This window comes from Syngnathus typhle, linkage group LG6, assembly GCF_033458585.1.
Source record: "Syngnathus typhle isolate RoL2023-S1 ecotype Sweden linkage group LG6, RoL_Styp_1.0, whole genome shotgun sequence".
Classification (NCBI taxonomy): Eukaryota; Metazoa; Chordata; class Actinopteri; order Syngnathiformes; family Syngnathidae; genus Syngnathus; species Syngnathus typhle.
In genome coordinates, this window is record NC_083743.1 from 10,201,062 (window position 1) to 10,221,280 (window position 20,219).

The 20,219-nt window shown below is 43.0% G+C and overlaps 1 protein-coding gene across 2 annotated transcripts; it reads left to right on the forward strand.

Moving 5' to 3' along the window:
• The first annotated feature begins 1,515 nt into the window (after window positions 1–1,515).
• LOC133155518 (period circadian protein homolog 2-like) lies at window positions 1,516–17,539 on the forward strand. 2 transcript variants are annotated; one of them, XM_061280899.1, is made up of 22 exons: window positions 1,516–1,703; window positions 4,541–5,099; window positions 5,925–6,017; window positions 6,195–6,349; window positions 6,483–6,604; window positions 6,739–6,940; window positions 7,952–8,003; window positions 8,620–8,762; window positions 8,958–9,036; window positions 9,128–9,234; window positions 9,352–9,505; window positions 9,635–9,743; window positions 9,826–10,093; window positions 10,371–10,509; window positions 10,591–10,727; window positions 11,466–11,663; window positions 11,869–12,114; window positions 13,043–14,085; window positions 14,645–14,882; window positions 14,970–15,207; window positions 15,324–15,474; window positions 15,604–17,539. In XM_061280899.1, exons 2-22 carry the CDS (start codon window positions 4,657–4,659, stop codon window positions 15,757–15,759), a joined length of 4,473 nt encoding a protein of 1,490 aa, XP_061136883.1. In that variant the 5' UTR covers window positions 1,516–1,703; window positions 4,541–4,656; the 3' UTR covers window positions 15,760–17,539. The 2 variants fall into 2 exon arrangements, with proteins under 2 accessions (XP_061136883.1, XP_061136884.1); XM_061280900.1 differs by lacking the exon at window positions 11,466–11,663.
• The last annotated feature ends 2,680 nt before the right edge of the window (window positions 17,540–20,219 follow it).

Here is a 20,219-nt window from a genome sequence, read left to right on the forward strand (position 1 = left end):
TCCTTCACTGCAGCCATCTTTCCAAGTCGAGTGATCATCTCACACAGTCTGAAGATTTCCTACCCCACAGTAACAAAATTGGAAGTGAGAGCCTTCCTCGCTGTGCTTGAGAGCCTTTAGCGACATAACCTGGAAATTTCTAGCATCTCAGTGTGATGCCACTGAAAGTGGTGGGTGCATGCAAGCAGCGAAAGGAGGTTGATGTGAGAGAGGAGTGCTAAGTGGACCACAGGATGGCAGACAGCAGGGAAGATTGTTGACCAGACATTGGCACTTACTCACCAAGCGTGTGGCTATATTTGTGCGATTTACTTTGGTGGAGTGTAAAATATGTTGTGGCTATCATGACATCATGGGAAAACAACACATGTTCGCTCATGATGGACTCATTTTCCTGTGTTGCAGCCAAGTAAACACAATATGGACTTCAGTATGGCACAAGCATCATAAAACGGAGCAACTTGCTATGCAAATTCAAATATGGGATAACATCTTGAGCTGTCTGCTCATCATGCTCATTCATTGGACACATCATTAGGTACACTTGCTTGTCCTCATTAAGACCTCTTATAAATGTAGCTGGTTGAAGCTGACATTGGCAAGAATTGGCTTTGGAATACTAAATTGGAAAAATAATTTATGAATATATTTTAGAGTATAAAAGAAAATGCTGAAAAGGCTGCACAGATTTATAAATGCATTATTTTCTCAGCCACGTATGTATGAATTACTGCTTTTAGCCCCCGGAGAAAACAATTCTGGAGCCGTCCCTGTTTTACACGCTTCTGACCCCTTGCGCATCATACTGCCCTTTCTTTGCACGATTGCCAAGTAAAAAAAAATGAGATTTATCTAAAAAAAAAAAAAACAGGGCGAGTTACATAACATTTTACCTTGCAGAGACAGCCTTTAACAGACAATTGAGTTTGTCTTTGTACTAAATTGTGAATCCCAATATGAACGATTGTTAGTCTGTGCCCTGTGACTGACTGCGTGTCGGCTGGGATAAATGTATGGATGAGTTTTCTATTAGACTTTATTGGTTTTAGCGAGTAGATTTAATGTTGTGGTTACGACTTCACCAGGTTGACGACCTTTTTTTGGTCGTCGCTTATGTTGGGAAGGAAATTTCCTGTAGCAATTGGCGTTTTCAAAGGTAAAGTGCTTTGCCCGCACGTAGCGAAAGGTTTATCTGGTGAATAGGCAATCGTCAAAGGGCTTCATGAGTGACTCTCCATTAAAAGTCTGTACAGTATTTTCTTTTTATGTAATTCTCGTCTACAACGCGCTGTCTCAACTAACCGGCTCGCTCCACGCGAGACACGTAACATGGGATTCCACGTGTGGAGGTTGGCTTGTTTATATAAAATGATTGGCAGGTTCTTCGGGCAATCAGCTCAGGTCTTTGTGAACTCGTCACGTTTGCCATAAATATCTACGATTTCTGACCAATTGCACAACGGTAGAAGAATTGAGGTCGCGCTACGAGTTCGCTGATTGGCTGGCGTATCTAAAACGGAGGAAACTAAGGGAGGACTTGCCGACTACTGTGTCAGCCTATCTGACTACTGTGACAGCCTATCTGAATGCCGTCTCCTATTGACGAACACTGAGCTTTACGTGGGTCTTGTTGTTGCCTTTTGCCTTTATTTTTACATGTCGTCTGGCACGTCCAGAAAAAGGGGTTTATTTCGATCAAGCAGGTGAGTTTATGCTTAAATTCCTCCTTGTAGATGTAGTCGGAGCGTAAAAATTGCATAACTAAGTCCGATGTGCGCATGCGCGGCCTCTCCGTTTGCTCTACATTTTTACTATTTCTAAGGCAGAAATAACATTTGATTGTTTTGTGAATACCTATAAAGGAAGACGTCCATTTGCGCAACATGGGCCCTTTGGGGGCACGGGAATGCTGTTTTTGCGTCTGTTTGTGGACTGTATCGTCACTTTTACATAACTGTGTCAGTGTACCGTGCTCTGGATTGCAGGTCAACGTGTGTGTGGATTGTGAATAGCAGGTCACTGTGGGTGAGGGGGAGGGAGGGAGGATTTTTGCCCCTTTCAAGCGTTTTTATTGTATATTTTCTGACCTTTAAAGTACAAGCACATGGGAGTATGTGAAATAATCGATGTCAGTCAACATGATGTCTTAATTGTTACCAACGTGAAAAATAAATAAACGAAACAAAACGAAACGAAACGAAACGTGGAAGCTGGTTAATAGGCATAACCAGATTCATGGGTGTGAAAATGTATTTGAAATGTAAAAATTGCAACATTCTGTCATGCTTGGGGATAACCGATTGAAATGAGGCAATTCTGCTGCTGCATAATAGGAAAGTGGAAGAAATTATTAATATACGGTTATTTTTTTACTCATTATTTTAAGGGCATGAGTCTGAATTTTAAAGTTTAAAACTTAAACCTTCCCTTCCACAGTGAACTGTGAAAGCTTTTTTTTCTCGCTCATCATAAATCTATGATTGTTTTCTTTGAGCTACGGTGTTTCCCTAGTTTTAATTTTTTAACTTCTGAGTACACAGTTTTCATTTGTCTAAAATTGAGGAAGTCACAGAGGATTATTTCAAAACATTGGAATATAAATCAATGTTATTCTTGGAATGACGTAACTATTTATGTCTTGTTTATGTTGTGTCTGTACAGAATGAAATTAAACAAGAGATATCAAGTAACAATTATATTCCCTCTGTATTTGAGGCTTTTACTCTTATAATTTCTGTTGGTAATGAGTTTGATGAAGTGCCACGCCTGGATGAAGTGGAAAACATTTGGTTTTATGAAACAAGGCTGTGGTAGCTGGATCCAAATCCATGTGACTGGAGCAGCCGTTGTATAATGCTGCGATAGCTGGGCTAGTATGACTGGTTCGGCCCCTGAATGATGATGCAGTGCTTAAAGCACTACTGTACTTGACTTGAGTTTCATTATGTCATTCTGAGATTTATGCGTCTGCGAGCATGTTTCTATGGGACGTTGAAGCTTTTTCCTTGGCAATTTATTCATTTGCCATTGCTTGTGTGTTCTCAGTGGAAGGAGCCTGTGGTAAGTTTTTTTTTCCAGGTTCTTGCGTCATTTTCTCTTGCCCTTTTAAACAGTATCTTGTTTTTTTCTGTATAAGTTTAATACAGAAGCAAAGCAAGGGCATGCTTTATTATATGCTGATGTTTTTATTTTTACTTTCTTCTGATGAAAATCTAGTTTTGTAACGTTTTCTTTGATGAATTGGCAATTAAGTGGCATTAGAAATGGTTAACTATTTATTAGAGAATTTGTGGGTTCTTTTATAATGTCGGGTGCCTGTTTGGATGGATTTTTGTGGTGAAGAATGCTCTTTAAGAAACATACCATATCATACAATATACACACGTTATTATTATTATTTTTTTTAAATGTGAGAGCAAAGGAGATGTTTGCTGTAAATCCATTGATTGGCTATTATGACTTTAACATGTTGACACTCCTTGTTCTCTCCTGACTGGTTGTTGGCTGCAGCCAATAGGAGGTCTCCTCTGAACTTCAGACCATGTGAAAAGCAGCAGGATTTGTGGCTGCTTGGACTTTATTGTGTGTTTTCAGAGAAATACCTGTATTTCTGGGGTTTTTTTGCACAGAGGTGCTTATGTAAAGAATAGAACGATCAAATTGCCCAAAATTGTTTACATAAGTATTGTAGCTGCAGCTTGCTTGGATTTTTTCCACAGTGCTTGTTGCAGGGTGGATTAAACAAACATACTGTAAGTACCTCTTGAAGAATCTTCTGCATTGTAATTGTATTATCTCTTAATGACATAAGTTGTCTTTTGAAGAAACATGTCTGATATTAACTTTGTTGGTACAGTATTAGGGAATGGTTGCTATCAGACACACAGAAGGCACATCACCTGTATCGTATAGCGCCTCCGAGCAAATTCTGCTGCGCATCTCTGCGTTACATAAGATGAAATCTTGGATAATTTACCACGTTTGTGTAGAATTACTATCTAAGGCATTATTAACATACCATTAGGTGTATTAAATGTGCTCTCTGAGAGCTGTTGTACTTGAGTTTTCCAGTAGATGACCTAATATTGAAAAACAATGCTGCAATCAAGAAAGCAAATCTGCATCCAAATGTTTTCTGTGCTGGCTATCCTTTAGAGAGTACAAGAATGATGATTGCAAATATGTATTACGACTGCTACTGTATTTGAAATATTTGTTTGACTGTAGAGATATTTCATAGTTGTATACTGTTCTTTCAATTGAAATGCTTCACCCAAAAAGGTTGGAATTCCCTTTTATTTTTGAGGATTGAAATTTTGAGGAATGTGAAGGTGTGTGCATGCGCAGGTAGAGTGTTGGTTTATTTTGGAAGACGGCGCCCTGTCATTTCGCATCCAATGCCAAACTGTCTGATCGGATCACAGTCCAGACCACTGAATATTTTATGTACAGCTGCTCCGAACAGGCTCAGATTATTTGTTGTTTGCGCATGAAAACCTCATTGCAATATAATAATGCATATTATTTTATTTTATTGTAGAGTGAATGCTTCCTGGTGAGGGATCAACTACGCTTGCACCCCACTACAATACCGTTATTGGTGCTGCCATGAGGAAGACAATCTAAAGTCCCATCTCGCGTCCATTGGCCCATTCCATGTCAGAGAGCAGTGACTCTCAGCATTACCTCTATTCAACCCTGGACGGGCGGGAACGGTCCCGCGAAAGGGTCGGCCTTCAAGGGGAGGAAGGAGAACTTTCCCCGTGCTCCGCCATCAGCCAACTTCACCGTATGGCCAGCAGTTACAGCGAGGGTTGTGGCAGGAGGGATGGGGGCGACATGGAGCCAGAGTTGAGCTTGGCTTCAGAAGGCAGCGACAGCAGCCAAGAGCACCCTGCCTCGCCTGGTTCTCCCCACGATGAAAGGAAGCGGACACGCTTACACGAAGATGTAGAGATGGCCGGCTCAAGTGGGAGTGGGACTGAGTCCCATGGCAACGAATCGCACGGAAATGAGTCTCACGGCAATGAATCTGTGGGCAGCTCAAATGGAAACGGGAAAGATTCCGCTATCCACGAGTCATCGGGAAGCAACAAAAGGTGAGAGCACCCTAACGCACTCAATTGTGTTTGAATGTTCCGCCGTTATGTGGAAGCAGACCATCTAGGTCATGGAAGTATGGATCATTAAATATAACAAAGGGGCCATTTTCTCCTGTATGAGTCATGGCTGCAACGCTGTCTTGCTTTCTTTCGACTCAAATTGATAGTGACACAAAAGTTTTATTCACAAGCACCTTAATTCTTAAAACTAATGTACTGCCTTCTGAACTATCCCTATGAAGCCACTTGTGACCAATTTAAAGTAACAGACACATTTTTTTATCATTATCTGATCCTTTTGGTCCGTGTAAGCGCAATGCAAAATTTTTGGAATGTCTAAACTCAAATCCTGGACAAGTTGTCATGGACTAATTGGTTTCCTTGGGAGCCCTCGAAGAGCCATTGCGACCCTAAGCACCTTGGTAACTTTTTAACATGGGAAGTTCAACTAATTGAATGTCAGGCATTTCTCATGCAAGCGCTTTGCTGTTGTAATTCAGAATCAAAAATATAATACATCTTTTCTAATGCAATCAATTAGTGGTAGTCCAAGACACATCCACAGCGTGTTTTGCACTGCATTGAAGACTCTGTAATGGGATCGTAATTAGCTTGATCGACGTATTTTACAGAGAAGTTTGTCCATAAAAATCATTGTCGTCTTTCCATGCGTAAGAAATCACCTTCTTTACTTTCACGTTGTTGGTTCGACACATTCTAGCAAGTTCCTAGATCACTCTGTGTTGCGTACCATTTGTTTTTGGGCCCTTTCGCTGCTCTTTTGCTCTTAACATTGTCAATACCATGTTGTTTATTGTACAGCTCAAACTCTCACAGCCCCTCGCCACCAAGCAGCTCCAATGCCTTCAGTCTGGTGAGCTCCGAGCAGGACAATCCATCTACTAGTGGTTGCAGGTTAGTATGAACCTTACACATGTTTGGCTCCTTAATTCATCACGTTGACTCACCTCCGTGCCAGTCTCTCCCACCGTCATTCCTCCGCCAATTTATACCCCCGCGCTCAAGAGTGTGCCAGCCTCGGTGAGACCTTTTCTCTGATGCACATGTATGTGTCTCGTGTACGCTCTGCAGCAGCGAACAGTCGGCGAAAGCGAAGACACAGAAGGAGCTCTTCAAGACCCTTAAGGAACTGAAGATGCATTTGCCCAAGGAGAAGAGGAACAAGGGCAAATCTACCACTGTCAACACACTCAAATATGCTCTACGGTGTGTCAAGCAGGTGAAAGGTAAGATATCCAACTGGTGTCAGTCCGCAACAAGAACATACCATCAATGTTTTATATGTTTGTTGGGCAAATGTTGTCATGCATCAGCATCTTCAATTACAGCTTTACAGATGTGGTGTTATTTTGTTGACAGCCAACGAGGAGTATTACCAGATGCTGATGATCAACGACAGCCAACCACCTGGTTTTGACGTGTCGTCTTACAGCATTGAGGAGATCAACAGCATCACTTCTGAATACACCCTCAGAAACACTGTAAGTTCTTTTGTCACACGTGAGCCTTGACTTGATATACATTTATTCATTGCTGCTCAAATGTTGCCTCTTTCTACTGTACATTTATTTTTTCTTTTAAAGTGTCTAACAGCAACCTGCTTTGTTTCTTGCAGGACATATTTGCTGTGGCTGTCTCACTAATCACAGGGAAAATAGTTTACATCTCCGATCAGGCGGCGACCATCTTAAACTGCAAGCGTGAGGTGTTCCATAATGCCAAGTTTGTGGAATTCTTGACGCCTCAGGACGTGAGCGTGTTCTACAGCTTCACGACTCCTTACCGCTTGCCCTCGTGGAGCATGTGCACTGGAGCAGGTAACAGCAATCTCTAAACTGGTGGGATGTGTTGCATTCAAACACTCTAAATGGGGGCAGGATTCCCACCAGCTGCACCAGGCACGTGGAAAACCCACATGAAACCTAAATTTCACCACCTGCACACATAGACTCATCCGTTTCCTTCACATGAGCCACCCACTCACACATGCCTGTACACACGTCGCACATATTTTATTAGCATGACCAATATCACACAAACCAATTTATGCAGACACCTGCCACACAGTTTTTTATTATACTCTTTAATATACACTGCCCTCCATAATTATTGGTACCCCTCATCAAGATGTATTCTGTAACTTTTCATGAGTTCTTTTATTCCCTTTAAAGTAAATCCAACCTTTAATTCAAATGCGTTTATTCAGTGGCTAAGAAAAACCTCCACTGAGGTTAGTTTTGAGTAGTTGAGATTTTTACCATCAATCATGTGCCACAATTATTAGCAGCCCTAATGTTAATACTTTGTACATACCCCTTTTTCTAACAAAACAACACTTAATTTACTCCTATGTTTCAAACAGAGGAGAATACAGAGAAGAAGTTTTTTTGATCATTTCTCTTTGCACAAGCTCTTGAAATCATCCAGCAACCTGAAGAAGAGGTTGAGGTCTAGGGACCGAGATAACCATTCAAGGAGCTTATTGGTGTATCTGGTGAATCCTAACTACAATTTTCCAGAAGAGAGTATGCTTCGGCAATAAAAAACAAAATTATCATAAGGCTTTTAACTAGGGGTGCCAATGTTATGGAGTGTATGCTGGCTCCTGCCGTTTTCAGATATCTTAAAAAGAAAATCATACTTAACACCTTCAGTACAGCAGGTATTATTGTTATTTTGATAAAATGTTGGTTTGGGGATGTTTTTGAGTAGAACTACACTGACGTTTTAGTCTCAGCAAACTGCAACGGATGGGTGATTCTGGTCATGCGCACTGTTGAGTATATAATCATCCTGTTTCTCCACCCTCCTCCCTGTGTTTTTTTCAGAGTCTTCTCCCACGGAGTGCATGCAGGAGAAATCCTTCTTTTGCCGCATCAGGTGAGTGAGAGCGCACGGCAGATTCCGATTCATAGATTTCTGCTCTAACAATCCCTGTGTAAGACAAGTCACACCAAGCAGGAGCAAAGAGAGTGTGTGGGGTAGTGCTGAGAGCTTCTAATATTCAGCCCCTTTTGTTTTGCACTTTCTTCCCAACTGGGCTTAACACCGCTATTCTTGGGTTTACCCGCCTTAGTTTTGGCTGCTTGGGCAAGTACTGCTCCTAGGTCACTTGCTTGAAGCCACATTAAAGGCTTAACTTGAGGTCACCAACCAATCTTCTTGAAACTATTTGAGGGCTACATGTATGATTCATACACACTTCTGAAATTTGTTTAAAATACCCATTTAATAGTAAAATGGTTATCAACATAGATAATTCATAAATATCAATACGCACCACTTCTCTAAATCTATGCAAGTGTTTATTTTTAAATGATGACTTCTACAACATTCTTAGAAAATGACTAGTTGGTGCGCAACTGCACCATGTTGCTGACCCGTACTTTAAACTATCGATAATAAGACACAACACATCAAAATAACTGCAAGTGCAAGTCTGCCTGTGATATAAATGAAACAAAACTAACTGAACTATTCATCTATGTTGTTTCAGTGGCGGGAAGGAACACTATGGGGACATGCAGTACTACCCATTCCGCATGACTCCTTACCTAATGAAAGTTCAAGATGCGGAATTGTCTGAGGAACAGTTCTGCTGCCTCCTGCTGGCAGAAAGGGTGCACTCCGGTTATGAAGGTGAGCCCACTAATGATAGATAGCATTGGCCCCTCATGTGAGAAGCATGATTTACTTCCTACTTTTGAAATATGAATTTGATGGGGGCCAGTCGGGCAATTTAAAATGTACTTCTTTTCCATCCTTGATTTAAATTGGTTAGATTTCAGCAAAGGGCTAATGCAGACTTTCTTTTTCTCTGTTCTCTGTTACTAGCACCCAGAATCCCTTCTGACAAGCGCATTTTCACCACCACACACACCCCTAACTGTGTTTTTCAGGATGTGGATGAAAGGTGAGTAAAAGAATGCCTTTTGAACTTAATGAACGAGGTTATGTCGATGCATGTGGGAAATAATTCCTAATATTCTTATATTCTCCATCAGGGCTGTTCCGCTGCTGGGTTATCTCCCCCAGGACTTGATCGGGACACCTGTACTCCTCAATCTCCACCCGAGTGACAGGCCTATCATGCTGGCCGTGCATCGCAAGAGTAAGGCTAGATTTCTTTCTGGGTTTTTGATATGTGCCATCTGGCTATACTAATTACTACTTGTGAATTACTTGCACGACCATATCATCTCATAAACACTTTGCCTTCTACCAACAGTTCTAAAGTATGCTGGCCAGCCTTTTGACCACTCCTCAATCCGTTTCTGCGCAAGAAATGGCGAATACGTTACAATCGACACCAGCTGGTCCAGCTTTGTCAACCCATGGAGCCGCAAAGTTTCATTTGTCATCGGCAGGCACAAAGTCCGCATGTAAGTCTTTTACTCGCACACATTAAAAGTTATGTTACCCTTTTTGACGGCGAATTTAGATTTTGATCATTTATACAGGAGTTGTCCATATTCAAGTGGTTTTACTGACACGGTTGATGTTATTTTCAGGGGTCCTGTGAATGAAGATGTTTTTGCACCCCTGGCTTTGAATGAAGGGAAGATGATGGACTCAGACATCCAAGAAATTAGTGAGCAGATCCACAGGCTTCTCCTACAAGTATGTATACACATTATAGTTTATTTAAACACACCTTATAACAAGCTTTTGCCAGCTTCTGTAATGGCTTCTCTACCCTTAGCCGGTTCACAACATGGGATCCAGTGGTTATGGTAGCCACGGCAGCAACGGTTCTCACGAACAACAGATGAGCAATGGCTCATCCAGTGAAAGCAATGGCAACGGGAACACAGCTGAGGAGACAAGCAAGGCCAAGCCCACCAGGACATTCCAGGAGATTTGTAAGGGAGTTCACATGCTCAAGAACCAAGACTCCCAGGTGTGCCTGCGCTCCCCTCCGCCTTCACCAGCTCCATACCCATCCAAACCTGAAAAGAAGAACTCTGATGGTAAGCTCAATTCTCCAATTATTGAAAGTGTTCATTTTAAGGTGGCACTGTTTTCTATAGAAGTGGTCAGAAACAAATTAAAATGTTGTTACAGGATGCTTTTCTACTGTGAAAAATCCTAGCATAGTGTCCTGAGACAGGTTACCCACAGAAATTGAGGGAGAGCGTGACAGCTCGTTTGTTTTCTTTTGTACGCACGAGTTGTGCGAAACCCCTTTACATGCCTTGCTGTGTAGCTTTCTGACACAAGTTTCCGTTTCTCTTCCTACAATGGCAGCGTCTCAAAAGAGTCCAGGGGTGCGTCTGAAGGATTCTGCACCAAAAGATGGTAATGCAGCTAGCATGGATGAATTCACCTTCAAAGACCAGACCGTCTGCTCCTACCAGCAGATTAGCTGCCTTGACAGTGTTATCCGGTAAGTGTTTGTGAGTGTATCTGTCTGTGCTTGTGTAGTATTCCTTCTCAAGATTTATAATCTACCGTACCTTTCTTTCAGGTACCTGGAGAGCTGTAACATCCCCATTACTGTAAAGAGGAAATACCAGTTTTCTTCAAATACTACCTCCTCCAACTCCGATGATGACAAAAAGTGTACAGAGGACACTGTGCAGGCTCCTGGTGGTTCCAACACAGGTATGGGCTGATGATTCAGATACGTCCACACACCCACGTAGACACATAGCAGAGGTGGAAGGGTTTACAAAATTCACAGTTCGGTTCGTATCTCAGTTTTGCTGTCACGATTATGGTTCTTAGACAAGTGTCTTTTATGGTTAAGTAAAAACTAAAATATGTTCACAGCATTATTATTATTATTTACTACTATCGTTAATGTGTCTTTTAGATTATTTCCTGTCACTTGAGAAATTCCCCTCTACATTTCTCGTGAATGACTTTTATTGGATTTATCCATCCTTCCATCCATCCATTTTCTGAACCGCGTAGTCCCCACGGGGGTCGCGGGTGCGCTGGAGCTAATCCCGCCCGTCAACAGGCAGTAGGTGGGGGACACCCTGAACCGGTTGCCAGCCAATCGCAAGGCACACAGAGACAAAAAACCATTTGCACTCGCACTTACACCTAGGGACAATTTGGAGTGCTCAATTGGCCTACCAAGCATGTTTTTGGGATGTGGGAGGAAACCGGAGTGCCCGGAGAAAACCCACGCGGGCCCGGGGAGAACATGCAAATTCCACACAGGGAGGGCCGGAGGTGGAATCGAACCCGCACCCCCCTAACTATGAGGCGGACGTGCGACCCAGCGCGTCACCAAGCCGCCTTTATTGGATTTAGTTATCAGAAAATGGATGGTTGCATGGATGATGAGATTTGTGAGACTCAGAGCGAACAATGGGTGACTCTGTTCTTTAGATGCTTTGATGCTTGAGGGCCAGCCTGGATTGTCAAACATGAAAGCGCTGAAGAAGTCCGAAGCCGCGGTGGTTGGAGCACCAATGGGACCCCTTCCCTTACCCAGCAAGGCCGAAAGTGTTGTGTCAATCACATCTCAGTGTAGCTATAGCAGCACCATTGTGCATGTGGGAGACAAGAAGCCACACCCAGAGTCTGGTAAGTGTATATTCGCAGTTAAATATTACAATTCCCTCAGAAACAGAAGACAAAAGAAAGCTATGAGATGAGGACTTGAAACACTGGCTAATACGAAACAATATGTTGTAATGCCTTGCAAAAACAAGAGAGTGTAAGAGCAGCATAGGGTTTTAGATGGGAGCAATCCTAATGACTGACCTATATGAATGTGCTGTTTTGGCAGAAATAATTGAGGACGTGGCTGAGAGCCCTGCCCCTCCTGCTCCGCCCGTTAGTGTTGTATCTCCGCTGAGCCAGGAGAAAGAGGCCTATAAGCGCCTGGGACTGACCAAGCAGGTGCTGGCAGCCCACACGCAGAAAGAAGAGCAGGCCTTCCTCACTCGCTGCCGAGAACTCTGTAAAGCCAGGACGTTCCAGAAGGACTATTCCAACCATCTGCACAGGCAGAAAGGGCCAGTCAACCCTGAAGGTAAGCAATATTTTCAGAATGACAACATGAAATGACTGTATATGGATTGTCACTAACTAAGTTCACTCCCTCTAACTTGGGGCGTTTTACTTGACATGAGCAGAGGCGGTCCTGGCTCCTTTTGCGCCCTGGGTGATCCGTGCATCGCGGCACCCCCTTCCGTAAACAATTTTTTTTGCCAACACTATCCGGTCCCTCAAACAACCTTAACTTGACATTGATCACGTCACGTATGCGTGCATCAGGTAATGCGGCCATAACATAGTGCGTGCACTGTCCATTTTTTTAATTTTTTTGTGCATTTCACATAACCCAATTGATTACATGTGGATAGGTAGTGTTATTTTATGAATGCAGTGCAATTTACAATTTATTCAGAAGCAGTTGTGTGGCCTTGGAATCCCTTGGTCTTTTCCTCTCTGGCCTCTGCTGTCCCCTCTTTTTTTATCTTGAGAGCGCTCGTGCACCCCCACATACATTGCGCCCTGGGCGGTCAGCCATATTGCCCATAGCACAAATCGGCCCTGGATATGAGCACTGAAGTTTAATTCAAGTATGGCCTATTTCCATAGCTACTTACTAGTCTCGAACCACATAAAAGAGACAATCTCGTTCTACTTTCACCTGCCCTTTGGTTTGTCTGTCTTGACTTTTGGTGCCAAAACTAGTTTTACAAATACTTTCAGCGGAAACAGAATAGAATGAGGAGTTGGTTTTTTGCTTTGTTGAAACAAAATGTTCCACTCCTGTGAAATGTTTGGCATACATGGTCACTAATATGAATTCTAGTTTGTCATAGTCTTTTGAGCTAGTTGTCAGTTGAGCTAGTATTTTGTGTGTTTGTGTCCTTTATGTGTTGAATGACCTTCTTGGTGAAATGCAGATATTGTGAAGTACAACATTCTGACCTTGTAATTGGTCACTTCAGAACCATCGGGACTACGAGGTGCTGCCAAACAGGGCACCACCCGGCCAGAGACTACTGCCAAAAAGGGGAACCGTAACAGAAAGTCCAAGAAGCCACGCATGAAGCATCCCGAGTCGTCAGACAGCGCCGTCTCAAACCGCAAACCCCGCCCCCCTCTTCAGGGCCTCAACCAAACGTCATGGTCCCCGTCTGAAGCGTCGCTGTCAGCTTTCAATGTGTCCTACCCAGCCATGGAGCCCGCTTACCAGCTCTATCCACCGGCACCTGCGGCTCCAGCACAGGTCCCCCCTCCCGACCCCTCTCTTTCCACAGCCTTTGTTGAGGGCCAGAGCAACCAAATCCCTCCCACTGCCACTCCTTTCCCCGCACCCATTGTTGCGCCAGTGGTGGCTTATGTGCTACCAAATTACCTGTTCCCTCAAATGGGACCTTTGGGCCAAATGGGACCTGCTCCCAGACCAGCGTTTTTCCTGGAGCAGGCTCAGACGCAACCTCAGTTCAATGGCCAGCAGCCCTTTCAGACCCCGCAGCCAGCGTACACCATGCAAACACAACCTCCGTTCACCAGCCAACAGATTTTCCCCGTGCCGACTGCCTTTCCAGCCCAGCAGCCATTCCAGGCTCGGCCAACCACCTATCCTGCCCAGCAGCCCTTCGCTGCCCAACCTACTTTCTCAGTGCAGACTCCATTTGTAGCTCAAGCCCCATATCCACCGCAGCCCTTCCCATATAGCCTAAGCACCCAAGCCCCTAAAGCCTCAGGTTTGGAGCCCAGAGAGGGGGCGGCTTCTCGCTCTTCTACTCCGGCGTCTGGAGCACGCGAGCGCACCACGTCACCGACGCTCTTTGAGTCGCGGTGCAGCTCGCCCCTGCAGCTCAATTTACTGAGCATGGAAGAGGGCCAACGCTCCATGGAACGGCAGGACAGTACAGTGGCCTCTGTTGGACTTCAGGGCACCAGTCCAGCGGCATGTTCTGCTGTAGCAGGACCTGCAGGGGAAAGGAACGCGACCGCCTCAGCCAAGGCTGACAATCTTCAGCAGGTGAGAGGTCCTTTTTTTTATTATTATTATTATTTATATATATTTTTTGTTTTTCCCACTATCTTTGATATTCTGCTTAAGGTCCGTTTACCAGTAGGCGCTTTGTCCTCTCGAGTACAAGAGTAGGTATTAGAATGACTACAAGGTTATTATACTTAATGTAAATGAATAAAATAATGAACATTTTAGATGAAATAACTTTTTATTCATTAAAATGTTTTCTGTTGACAAAATGATACAAAATGAGCCAATCATAGCCCAAATGTCATTCCTTTTCATCTTTATTGATTTCATACATAAGATTTACATGTTTTAAGTGTAAATGTATTTATTTTCATTCAGCTGGTTTTATGACTGCTGTATTACACCACATCGAGGTTGTCAGTTTTTGGGAAATGTGTCGAATGTCACTAATCCCACCTCGTAATGTTACTGTAGGTAGCGTGTGGTCCACTTTTTTTGTTTAATGTATGAACAAATAAAAGTTACTTTTATTGCAAATGAATGATTACACAAATGGCAGCTTTTTCAACTTTTGTGGGGGGGTGTTTCGTGTTAGGTGACAATGCAGGTTAATTCTCCAGAAGATGGCGCACATAGTGACGGTCACTCATCATCCTGTGACCTACTGGACATCCTTCTCCAAGAGCAGGAGGACTCTCACTCCGGCACTGGTTCAGCAACATCTGGCTCCATGGGCTCAGGATCAGGATCTGGATCGGGCTCAGGTTCAGGTTCAGGCTCTGGCTGTAATGGCTGCGGTACATCAGCAAGTGGAGCCTCAGGCAGCAGAACAGGTTTGTCCATAGTTGCCAATCCAAGCTAACAGAAAGCTGCTTTGAAGCCCCATTTGACTTGACTTGTTTCTCCTAACCGCTATGTAGGGAGCAGCAACACAAGCAAATACTTTGGCAGTATTGATTCTTTGGAACATGACCCAAAGACTAAAACCAAAGTCAAGGCGAGAGGAGAAGGAGATTCTGGCGATGGCCAGTCACAAGTCAAGGCGTTGGCCAAAGGCGAGGGCGAGCATTTCATCAAATACGTTCTCCAGGAGCCTCTTTGGCTGCTGATGGCCAATGCTGACGACAAGGTCATGATGACGTATCAAATGCCATGCAGGTGAGTCAACGATTCAGAGCAATAGTGGTGATTTGTAATTGTAAATGCACACCGAGTGAGGCTTATTATCCCTCCCTTGAGCACAACATTACAATGTTGCATGACTTGTTCCATAGGGACATTCAGAAGATCCTGCGGGAAGACAAGGAACGGCTCAGACAGATGCAGAAGAGCCAGCCCCACTTTTCCTCAGACCAGCGCCGAGAGCTGCTGGAGGAACACCCGTGGATGCGAAGAGGGGGTCTACCTGCAGCTATCAATGTGAAGGTCCGCAGTGAAATCCTTAAAAGATTTGAGACGCAAATGTTTTTATACGACTGTTTATCTGTGTGTGCTGGCCAGTCAAAGCATGCCAACCAACTAAAAGCTTTAACCTGACTGTGTGTGTGTGTTCAGGAGTGTCTGTACTGCAAAGATGCTGCAGAGGACCACATCGAGGAGAACCTCCCTGAAATGGACATGGGGGAGATGGGCGAGGAGCTGAGACAAGAATGCGAGAATGCTCAGAGCCAAACGGAGGAGTCGCAGCCCAAACTGGACCCTGACTCATGAAGCGTTCGAGGGAGAGGAGACACACTTGACCAGCCATGGACCCTTAACACACAAACACTCAGACACACAACATTGTAAATGTGACACGCAACAACCGTGTGCCTGGCCGTCCTCAACAAGACTCTTAAACACAGATGAACTAAAGCTGTGATGATTGTGTGGGTGCTGCGAGCGTGTTTGTGTGTTGACTCTGAGAAAGTGGGATCACGCACCAGTCTGTTAACGCAGAGCCTTTATGCTGTACAGCTGTCTCAACACAGTCTCAGATATGAAATGTACACTTTTCCATTTTATTTAATTTACCCCTTTTTCCTGGGAGACAACGTGAGCATTTAATAATGTGTAGTTGACTTTATGAAAGTAACTTAAAATGGAAGAAGACATGATTGTCACATTTGTTCCCCATGACGAATATTGGAACTGATGGGCTGTTGTCAGCAGGGACCTCGTTCTTTTTAAAAAAAAAATATATATATATATATATATATATATATGTTTTTTGACCATCGCATAGCACTTCTGTAGTCGGGCAAACCGACTGACGAGTGTCATACTCACTCATCAACCACGGGACGGGACACAAGCAGTCTGACTGTAAATTGCCTCAGCAGTGACAATCAGATACACACCACAAGACGTGCATTTAACTTGTTTTATTTATTCTGTAGTTGTTATAAACCAGACCAGGGTTTCTTATGCTACTGCCAAATCACTTCAAGATTGTATTAACAGTTGACTACTGTGTATGTTACATGTTAGTCATCTGCAGGACCTTAAATATCACTTTACTCTGAGATTTAATCTAAACTGGAGTATGAATCCTGCACACAAGAGGAAATGTGCACCATTATTTATTCCCCTCAAAGAGTATGAAATCCATACGAATCGAAGAATACTTAACTTAGCGGAGACGTGCATGCCTCGATGGTTTCCAGCACTGTATTCAATCCTAGTGTATTCTGTGAATACAGAATAATAGAGGAAATCAGGGGACCATAGCAAAGAAATATGTATCCAATATTTCTGCCAAAACAACCCTCTTGCTATTTTGTACAAAACCAGGATGCTCGGTGCCCCGGAACCAGCTCAGGTCCTTCAACAAACTTGGTTTCGGAATGTAGCACAGGCTGGACCAAGGACATCCCACTCAGTAGTTTTTGTGGGTGTCCTTTTCTTTTGTTCTTTTCATTCAATTTTAAATGGGTTTCTATGGTCCTGTTTTGCCCACTTAATTTGCAGAAAAGCTTTTAGATGCAAGTGTAGCTGGGGATGGGCATAGTCCCCTGTCATGTTACTACTGTGAACAGTGAAGAACTGCCCCTAAATGATTCCCTTGCGTATGGGCTCCACGCCTCGGTGCATGGAGAGGAAAGAAACCCAAAGAAACTCCATTTGCTCTAATTGTACATCCCAGTACAGTGGTAAGGATGACCCAGCGGTCTTAGATACGTTCCGCATTGAGAATGGAAATGCGGTTCATACATCAGGAATAGGAAATGGAAACTGTTTTTACGCCTTACTGTTTTCCCACAAAGAGGGAAGTCAGTTAATTCCACACTGATGAGAGTGGTGCGTGAATGGGAGGAAACAGCCTGAGCTGTAAATGCATAAATATATACATAAGCGGGACTGGCACATGAAAATTTGTCGCGTAAATTTTGTTGCCACTGTATGAGTCAGGTTAGATTCAATTATAGTGCAGTTTTGTGCATTTTTGTTTGTAGCAATTTGTGTTTGAAAGTTTGACAATGTTCGAATAAAATTACAAGAACTATTTAAACTGTTGAAAGACTGCATCATGTGATACTTATTACACAGATAGTTATGAATATATCTCATAAATAAGCAACACGTGATGAAGGTAGGAGTTAAAAAATACAAAGCAAAAGTGGCTCTGATTGGAAGTTGCACGTTTGTGTTTTGAACTTGGGGCCCAAAAAGCATTAATTATTTGAAAATGATTGATTCTCAGATTTGTGATCACTTCCTAGTTGGACTTTTTGTGAATTTCTTAATGCCTCAAAGAAATTATTGGCTTGAAAGGGCAAAGAGACTACATGACTCACAAAATCGACAAAACTAATTGCGCACTTTCTGATATCAGCAAATAGATTTAGGTTCTCTGCAGCCACTGATTTATATATGTCTTTACACATACAGTAACGTTCAAAATAACATATAAAAATAAAAATTGTACTGCTATGTGACAAGAAATTCCAAGTTTTGAGTATATTTTTTATACTTACTAGGCAGAATTACACATCCCTAGTTTGATGATCATGTGACACTTTAGGGGACAAAATGGTTTCTGAGTTAACAATAGTTACATATTAATATATTGACGTTTGATGAAATCCTCCAAAATCAGCACTTTTCAGGGAGCCCCCATCACCAGTGAGATATCAAAATAATTAAGAAATTCAAAAACAAATGACATTTTAGACATGTTCCTAATGGGGTATTTGTATTGAAATTTGAAGGGTCAGTCACATTATGGAAAAGAAATGGTGTTCAAAATCCCAAATGAACTCAATTCGATCAATTAAATCCCAAGATAATAGGGCGTGCGTGCTCACAGTGATGTGACTTCAACCTCAGTCTGCAACTGCACGCTCACTGGCCTCTGTGTGTGAATGTGTCACGCCTGTCCGTGCCAGAGCACGCTCGGCCGGCAACTTCCCTCAGCCACACCTCTTCATCGCCGTAATGTCTGTCACCTGCTTCCTCTTGTTACCTTATGTATTTAAGCCCTGCCTGTTTGTTATCCTGTCGGTCTTGTCTGGAGGCTCAGGGTCAGAATTTTATCCGTGGACTTCTGTCTGTTTGCTGTCCGTGAGTCTCTATCCCGTCTGTGTCTTCGGTTCCCCACCTACCTCCCTTCCCTTCAATAAACCCCGGTTCAAGCTGCATTTGGTCACCCTGGTTCCAATCATTCCTGACAGAATGAAAACCAAAAAAAGATTCTTATTAATGCAGTAGCATGCTTTTAAACACACATGGAGTGCTCAGCCTTCTGCTGCTGCTCCAAGTGATTGTTCTCTCACGGTCAAAGACAGTTGAGGGTGGCTGCCGGGCTCCCCAGGGGATCCTTTTCAGTGCCATATGCCACCGAGCGCCCGTTAAATCTTTCTCGGGCCAACTGCTGCATTAAGTAAGATGACCTTTGAACCAGCCTCATGTGCGATGGAGACCGAGAAGATGGCGTTGGTGGAGGAAAATGATCAGCTTTGGGTTCAACTAGGTTCAAGCTTCATATGGAGAAATTCAAATTGTGTAAATTGGAATGAGATCATCATATGCCTGTTGTAATTTTGTTGGCTCAGTGTGTGTGCGTGTGTTGTGCCTTTGAAGAATCTGAGGCAGCTTGTATTCTTTCCAAGTTCTTTTCAGCTCTGCAAGGTTTTGACGCTTCCCTGTCAAATGGTCAGTGGCACCTTTGATCACGGCTACTCCTTGAGAGTGTTTCCTGTCACTTTCACACCCCTCTCCAACACTCAGCCTTGCTAATTACTTGTCTTAAATACTTTCAAGATCATCTGACAGCAACTATTCCATGCAAATATTCATTTATCCAATTTGGCCCGTGTGAAATGGGCTAACATTTGCTTTTACTGAGAATGTTTTCCACTATTGCTTGTTTCTGTCAGGAAGGAAGACAATGGCTGTCAGTACATTTTGATGGTGGGTCCATTCAACCCTGACAGGATTTAACAGCTTTTTGTCAATGAGCTTATGTGAGAAGAAGTGCGACTCGAAGGGGAGGATGTGCTAATGGGAACGCACACACGCATTCACCAGCTACAACAGGTACACATCTAACGAAAACCAATGCAAAAGTTGTTTTGTTGAAGAGTTTTTGCATTTTTGAACAATGTATTCGGACATTTAAAGAAGAATGTTATTTTTGTCAAATAGCTCACAATAAACAGAGTAGATTCAAATTGGATTAAGGACTTCACGATACACGAGTGAAGCCGTGCTGGGCTTCATATGGAATGAAAGTAAAATTCCGTTTCTTTTCGTTTTTGACACACCCTGTCTGTGTACCATGCGTGACGTTCTAACTGCATGCGGGTCAAGGACACAAAACCTTCAACAAAACATGTTTTGAAACACCTTGTTATGACTGTGTGTGCATGTCTGTGCAATCAGGAACTAAAAATATTTGCCATGCAAAGTTCCGTGTGAAGCAATTATTATGGATTATAATAGCTCTTGAATAATTAAATGCCCTTGTGCAGTGTTCAAACAATGGCGAGAATATTATGAGCAAGTACAAAAATGTCTGTACTGGAGTAGATTTTTCACATATATGTATTTTATTTACATTTCAGACCATTTTTACACCACTCCATTCCAATTTATTTATGACTTCCATGACAAAATAAAATCAGACTAAATTGTTTGCTGATGTAATTCCAGCATTGCAGTACACAAAGAAAAAGAAAACATCTGAAGCT

What these genes read in the sequence shown, in the direction of transcription:
- LOC133155518 (XM_061280899.1), top strand. Translation starts at nt 4,657, where the DNA reads ATGTCAGAGAGCAGTGACTCTCAGCATTACCTCTATTCAACCCTGGAC. An exon ending in GCTGGCCGTGCATCGCAAGA is followed by an intron (nt 9,235 to 9,351) that starts GTAAGGCTAGAT and finishes TTCTACCAACAG; the next exon opens with TTCTAAAGTATGCTGGCCAG. An exon ending in GAAGCCACACCCAGAGTCTG is followed by an intron (nt 11,664 to 11,868) that starts GTAAGTGTATAT and finishes CTGTTTTGGCAG; the next exon opens with AAATAATTGAGGACGTGGCT.